Here is a 7820-nt window from a genome sequence, read left to right as displayed (position 1 = left end):
AGCATCCATCGTACATATCAAACAAATGGAATATATGGACAGAGATACCAAAAAAGTATGAGAAAAAGACAAAATGGTTCATTTACAATGCTGCAAATGTAAAAGTTATCTGGAACATCTTAATAAAGCATCAGACCTTTCCAAGTTTAATTTCACTCTTTAGGCAAATACAGACATGACATACACTTAAAAATGGACATTCTTTCACCACTTTTCACGAATCGACAGTGCAGGTATTCCCCCCACCCCGAAGGAGAGTATCAATTATATTATTGTTACGTTAGATGACGTTTTCGCCATTTCTTCAGGGGAGTGACTCTTTATTACTTCTTTGATGAACTGTTCAAGTGCAGTGAAATAACCCTGGCACTGCCAAGTGTCATTATGAGTTCCATCGGGAAAAATCGCCAATCTCTTAGTCCGAGCTGGGGATAATTCATAAAGTTGCTTCATCATAACTGGTGGAATTAACTGGTCAGACAACCCAGAGATGAAGAGAGAAGGCATTCTGCACTGAGAGATTTTTCTGTAGGACAGAAATTTATTTTTGTAGCACCATAAAGGAAGATACCTCATTGGAAAGAAAGAAAACAAAGTGCTGGCCATGTATGGGATGCTAAGAAAGGTGTTCTCCACCACGATGGCAGAAATCCTATGGGAATTTTCAGAAGCTAAGTGAATAGCTACTGCTCCCCCCAAGGAACGGCCAAAAAGAAAAATTTTTGTTTTATCAAGATCGGACCGCGTCATCACATAGTCTAACACAGCCTCAGAATCTAAGTACAAACCTTCTTCACTTGCTTCTCCTTCACTTTTTCCATACCCTCTATAATCGACCAGAATCAAGTTTACTTTCAGGTTTACCAGCATTAACAAAGCATTTGGCAACCTGTGGCCAATGTTGCCTGCGTTCCCGTGAAAGTAAATGATGGTTGGAGAATAGGCTGCGTTGTCCCCCGTGTACCTCAGCAGAATGAGATTGAGAAGCACTCCATCTTTGGTTTTGATGAAGATATTTTCGTGCGGTATACCAGTGGGCATAGGAACGTAAAGGCGTGACGAAGAGGGCTGTTCAGGAAAGTAAAGCAGCACGTCCTGGAATTTATATAATATACCCGCTATTGATACAAATATTAATATAAGTAGTATAATGCCTCCGTACAAGTGAAAAGTTACTATCAAGGGTAAAAGACAAATGCGGCAGAGACTCCAAGACCAGGAAGCCAAAGCTAGTAGCCATCTTTTAACAAAGGTCCAGAGCATCCATGACTTTTCCATTGTAGAACTCAGTGATCTTTTACTCCAAGTAAAACCTGCAAAAGAAACCCAAACACATATGCATAAATACAGGGGAAAGAAAAAATGAAATGGTTTGAGCATTCATACTTGCAGAGGATCAATGGCAAGTCAATACATTAAAGCATGAACATCAAACTTGGTGGCAAACTACCTTTGAATTTTTGGAAACCATTCAACTCTATAAAGCAAGCAGAAAAGCAAACACAAGGAAACTGCTTTAGAACTCCTTAAAATCCCATTTTCGTTATTTCAGCAGGCAAGGTCCATGAGTAGCACTAGAAAATTGCTTGACTGGGACCATGAAAACTTACGCTTTCCTTCAGTCTTCCCTACCCACCCACTGAACGGCCATACAGACTGTATTGTCAGTCTGTCAAAGCTTCTCATAGGAGGAATTCTAGACTCCTGAGAACACAAACAAAACCAGCTCTTATTTCCAAGTTGCCACGGATCGAGGCCAAGAGGAGTGTTCAGTAAGCCTACATGCTTTACTTGCAACCAGTGGACACTCTCAATGCACACAGAGTCTGCTATCGCTTCGTAGCCGTGGGTCAGAATCTTGATCAACTGCGATTGCAGAGCAACACGTAAACTGGTCAAAAGAAAGACTCTTCTATAGTAAGACACCAACTTGTAGTTACATACATGACAGCTGTTTTGCTATATTTAGATTGGATCCGATTGATAGTGACAGTTTTACACTATGAGATCAGTAATCCATATCCAATCATTAGCTGAACGAAAGACTATCACCACAGAAGACCTCTGGAAACAGTCAACTAATGTTATTCTCAGATCAACAAAAAGCACAACTGCTTAAATGACCAAATATGAAAACAGACAAAAACCATACACACACCATAAAATTAAGAGAGTGATGTTCACGATGATGGAATAAATCTTCTTTCCAACCACAAAGATAGTTATGTCTTACAGCATACACTGAATCTCTCACTTTTTTCACTGCTGGGTTCAAGTGTCATATGGAAATGGGCAAACACTGTCAAATCTACATGAGAACTACAATAACCGCTCAGTTGCTACTGAGCTGAACAACCACGCTGGCTGGAAGTGACAACACAAGCTCACTTCACAGAATCACAGTGGTTTGGGCTGGAAGGGCCCTCAAAGACCATCGAGTTCCAGCCCCCCTGCCATGGGCAGGGACACCTTGTACTAGCCCAAGTTGCTCAAAGCCTCATCCAGCCTGGCCTTGAACACTTCCAAGGATGGGGGATCCACAGCTTCTCTGGGCAACCTGTTCCAGTGCCTCACCACCCTCTCCATGAAGACTTCCCTCCTGATGTCCAATCTAAATCTACCCTCGTTCAATTTAAACCCGTTATCCCTTGTCCTGTCACTACATGCATTCTTTGAGAACACAGTTATACAGCAGATAACAGTTACAGTTTAGACACACTCAAAGTTCTAACCTCCTAAAATGATGTAGTGCAATAAGAAGCTGAATTAACCCCAAAGGAGTCTGACATGCATAGATGCATCCAAGCATTCAGTTAAGTCACAGGACCCACACCAAAATAAGCTGTATGTCCTAATACTACCAGAGAGGGCTGCAACTGTGCCAGCTGTCTTGGCAGGATTGGGTGATAAAAGGTGACTGCACTCCCAGCCTTTGCACGCCAAATATCTTAAGCACCAACACGACCAGGAAAAAATGCCATCTTTATTTTATGTGACAATCAGATATAAATTAGAAATAAAAAGAAAACTCTTACATCCTAAGATTCACATTTTAACAAAATGCAGTGCAAAATTAAGCTTTTTATGTAGTGTATCGACTCCAAATAAGTAGAACTGGTGAAATATAAAGTAGTCTAGAGGGCAGTTATCCCAACGTTGTTCTTTTATATTATTTATGAACTCATGTTCAATATCCACAGCCAAGTATGCACAAACACTGTCTATATGAAAATTTAATTCCTGTGATCCATTTCTCCTGTAAAGTAGTCACAGTAATTAAGAGACACAGAGTGGGTACATTTTTTCAGTTTGTAAGAGAACTTCTTAATGAAGTTGACAAACGTTTCCTGCACTGCATTTTAGGGCTGTAAGAACAGTGACACAGTAGAAACACCTTCCTTGCCTATGTCATTCAAAATTTTGCTGACTTTCTTAGAAAATGAAAGAGACTCCAAAAACATGCTTACTCAATAAGCCATTCACAAAGAGTAGGAACCCATTTTTAAAAGCAACTACTAAAAAACAAAAGAAGTTATTAAAAAGAACCCCTCACTTAAGGTGATGAAGTTTTGCAGATGGTTATCCCATCTGCACTAAGGACTGATATTCGAAGCCTGATACAGCTGATTTTATAAGCCATGTTAGTTTCATTCACACAGAGCTTTCTATTTTCCTTTCAGTAGGACAGTATCAAAATGCTCTACTATGGAGATACCGCCATTGCGTGAGTACTTCTGAGAGAGGTGTATACGCAAGAAATTTGCTACTGGAGTTGCAAAATCAAGCCATCCTACAACTAGCACTCAACATATGGTACTCAGAAGGAAGGGTAAACTATACAGCCACAAGTGTTTCATACTCACCTACATAGTTAAGTAAAGCTGACGACTCTGCACTAATGAACAACTACACAACTATTGAAGTTTTCTTCCCAGCTAAGTGAAACTTCTAGTTCTGTCCACTTCCAGGCTCGAGTCAGACCATGTCTCTTGTTTCCCATCTTACTGCAAGATTTGTTAGGCAGAGAACTAGGATACAAGTTTCTCCTAGGTTGTTCCCTGCCTCCTTCCAATACCAATTGAGAGATCCCTAGAAAGGAAAATGATGGTTTCTCAAACAAGCACACAGGCCTAGAACAGGCTAATTTCAATACAAGTGCATTCTCAGTAAGGCTACCAAACATGTTTCTATGGAGCGCAAAGTAGCAGGCCTTACAAACATTATCTTGTTTGACCTGAACTGTGGATGACGATACGCCCAGACCCAAATTTCCACTTAAAGCACATAAAAAAAAAAAAAAGAGTAAGCTAATATAGTAGTTTTCAGAGAGTGGTACGGTGTTCCTCAGCACTTTCTGAAGTGTATGCAATTTGAGAGTGCTCAGCAAACTGCAAGACTACACACAAAAGAAAAAAAAATTAATCTCTTCTCAGTCTTCATTCCCTATTACAGTTGTGCTGGATAGGAAATTATAAACCTTTCAAACCACCTCCAGTATAACATATTATGACAGAAAAACCTCTGTGTTGAATTATGAAGAACACATGTTACGATTCTCCTATGCCCCTATATTTTGTGGCTAATAGGGAAGGAAGGGAGAACAATATATTTAGACTTTGATGTCTGAGCTGGTCACCCTGAGAAGCAGAGCAGACCTGCCACCTGGACAAGCCCATCTCCCTTTCTAGGCATGACTACAAGAACCACTCACGGACTTGCTCCATAACTCCCAGTTAAAGCAAGAAACACGTACCCCTTTAGGTCTTTTAAGGGAGAATTTTTCAATCAATTTCTGTCACCTGCAAAAAGGGCTAGGCTGTTTCCCCCTCCTACACCCCCAATAGGTGACTGTTTTACTAAATTATCTCAGTTATATCGGCTTCTGTTAGAAGTATTACAGATGGACCAAGGGAAGTCACCAGGTTGGCCATGGAAGGTCTGTTTCAGCCAAGGAAATAAGGTTTCTCTACAGATTTCCTTTTAAAATCTCCCAGATAAAATATTAACCCCTTGGAAATCATTCTTACTTCACTAAAAAAAAATTCTTTTTTTTTTTAAGGAACATTATATTACAGCACTATATTTAAAGTAATTATCATAAATTTGTCAAAGTTTTCCTGTAACAAGGAGTCACATCCCAGTTTACAGCATGCACAGCAACAGCATCTTACATAATCAGTGGTTATAAAACAAGTTACAGACTATGAAAACAAGCATAAGGGAGATTTTCTGTTCTTTAAACTTGTCATGAAAGTCAATGTCTGTGACAAGTATACAGTCACCAAAAGCAGACCCATACATTTTTATCTAGACGTTTTCCTAGGTAACTCTTACATTAATGGAAATTCCTACATAAGTTGTTCTTGCTCTTAGCTACTCTTATTACTAGAAAATATTTCCTAATACTTAAGAGGGAGACTCAGCAACTTAAATTCTTAACTTCTAGTTCAGTGTTCATTAACCTCCAAATATGTAACCTACCTTCAATTTCTCCAGACTACATAAACCCAGCCCCTCTGCTCTCTCCTCACAGGTGATGTTTTCTTAGTCACAGATATGATGACCGGTCTTTCCTCTAGCATCTGCCTGCTTCACATTTCCTCTTGCCCCTCTGATAATGCTGCATTAGAAGGGCTGGCTTTTGTGAATGCCAGTGGTTCCTACAAGTTGGTTCTTTTGGAACTTTGAGGATTCTTTTTGTTTGCTCTGCTTTTTAATGATGCTTGTAAAATTAAGAGACTAGTAGAAGACAAAATTGAAACACAAAGTTTGATCATGGAAACTGTTAAGACAGAACAGCAGCAATACGGCCCAATTCAACTGAGCCTTTGGATTAAAGACCATTAAAGACCAGTTCAGCTTACACAGCCACAGAATTGTATTGCCTCTCACAACAGAAATGAAATTTGAAGTTATGAGTTTCGTTTTTATGCCACAGGACATACACATATGTCGATACAGACACTCACGTCTGCATCTATACATCTCCACTGCTGAATCCACAGTCCAGGAATTACTGCAGACCTCTACATTCTACCAGATGAGCTACAAATCCCACAATTAAGTGGGAAAATAGCTACTGAAAATATAAATCACCCATAACAATAAAAACTCTGAGGAAAAAAATAAAGTCTTCATGATCAAGACATATAAATAATATTCTGCTGGCCCCTAATGCTATTCTTAAATAGTTAATGTCATTATCAACTGAAAGTGATAAAAACTTCAAGTAGTCAGCAACAGTTTTTCATTCATTTGGAACATCAATTGACATTACTCTTGTATTTGCCACAAATTCTGTTATTTTTTGTCTGCATTTACATTTTTAATTTTCAAGAGTGCCATTTCCACACACTAATCGCATTATAAAACATTTACCTTTGGATGTGACGATTTCCCAGGCTTCATCTCTGCCTGAAAGACAATTCCATTTATGAACTTTGAGTAAAATTGCTTTTGAATTACACGTATAATCAGTGTTTGTCTTCAGTTATATGACAGAAAGTTTAGAAGAGCTAAGAACCAATACCTCTAGAATTTACATCTGCTTTACTGATGAAAACGTGCATCATGTTCATGCTCCTCCTATCAAGCTTTGCTCTTGTTTGAAATACCTGATAAACTTGAAAACAACATCCTATAATGAAGTTCAAGAACCACATTAAAACGTCCTGGACTACACATGTAACACACTACAAAGCACACAAAGCACTTAGCAACAGTGTTATGCTACACTTACATTGCCTTCTTAAAGCTAACTTCTGGTATAAGGGTTGCCTTAACAGCTAGTGCTAAAAAGAGCATTCAGGTGTTTAAACGGCTGCCTTCTCATTAAAGAGCTTTAAAAAAAAAAATAAAAGTTTTAACACTCACTGCAATCCTTCAGATTTCATGGTTTCGAAACAAACAAGATGAGGTAATTCTTAAGAACACAGGGAAATATCTGAAGATGCTGGTTTCATTTTATTGTGCTTCCTTCCCCTACATTCCACCTCCTCCAGATGCAGACAAGATTTACACAAGTTTTACAGCTACTCATATTTTTTCAGAAGACTTCTGTAAGTCAAAGTATTAAGTCCTCAGCTGTCAAAAGTTAGTTTGAGGGGGGACTAATCTGGAAAAAAACTACACATTTAGTAAGAACAGGCAAAACACACTTTCTTAGTACTAAAATCTTGCAGAAAGATTCTCATTAAAAAAAGAGTTAAAACAGCAGAGTAGCTACTCCTAACCAAGGAAAAAGCAGAGTAAAAACAACTGAGTGTTAGACACTTAAGGGCTCTGGCTTTTAAAATCGATAAGCCACCTCTCCTATTTATTTCAAACAGCAAACTTCCTCAGCTCTGCATCGTGGTACACGCTCATAACTGAGGCTGTGTTGCCCTTAAAGCTTATTATCCATCCCCTTCCAAGTGACAGATCTCTGTGAGCCTTATGAGCATCTCTTGATTTATGATGGCACTGTGTAGAAAAAACCCCAAAACAACAAACCAAGGACAGATATTGTATTAGAGCCTTAGCCTTCCAGTGAGGATGGGTTCCTAAAACATATTACTTTCCAGGCATGTTAAATTGTTTTCGTTCTCACCTAGAAGAAACGCCCTGTTAAGCCTTTTCCGTACACTCACTTGAGACACCTAACACCATCGCAGCTATCAGCATCTGCCCCACCGCCTACGAGCATCCCTGTTCCTCAGACCCTCTCCCTATAGCAGCGGAGACACGTGAGCGAGGTTGTGCTGCGGAGACACGGCAGCTCCCCCGGGAAGGCTCCTGAGGGCGCTGCCAAGGCAGCGATCCCTCGGGAGAGGCAGCCCTGC

The 7820-nt window shown here is 39.6% G+C and overlaps 1 protein-coding gene across 1 annotated transcript; it reads right to left on the bottom strand.

The window, feature by feature from the left end:
* On the bottom strand, positions 1-6409 carry ABHD13 (abhydrolase domain containing 13). The gene is made up of 2 exons (XM_010155658.1): positions 6379-6409; positions 1-1313 (listed from the first exon to the last, which is right to left on the bottom strand). Exon 2 carries the CDS (start codon positions 1276-1278, stop codon positions 265-267), a length of 1014 nt encoding a protein of 337 aa, XP_010153960.1. The 5' UTR covers positions 1279-1313; positions 6379-6409; the 3' UTR covers positions 1-264.
* Positions 6410-7820: the final 1411 nt, after the last annotated feature.

Source organism: Eurypyga helias, unplaced genomic scaffold (assembly GCF_000690775.1).
Source record: "Eurypyga helias isolate BGI_N326 unplaced genomic scaffold, ASM69077v1 scaffold10177, whole genome shotgun sequence".
In the NCBI taxonomy this organism is placed as follows: Eukaryota; Metazoa; Chordata; class Aves; order Eurypygiformes; family Eurypygidae; genus Eurypyga; species Eurypyga helias.
Note: the sequence above shows the minus strand (reverse complement) of the source record. Positions and strands in the feature narration are given on the sequence as shown.

What these genes read in the sequence shown, in the direction of transcription:
- ABHD13 (XM_010155658.1), bottom strand. Translation starts at nt 1,278, where the DNA reads ATGGAAAAGTCATGGATGCTCTGGACCTTTGTTAAAAGATGGCTACTA.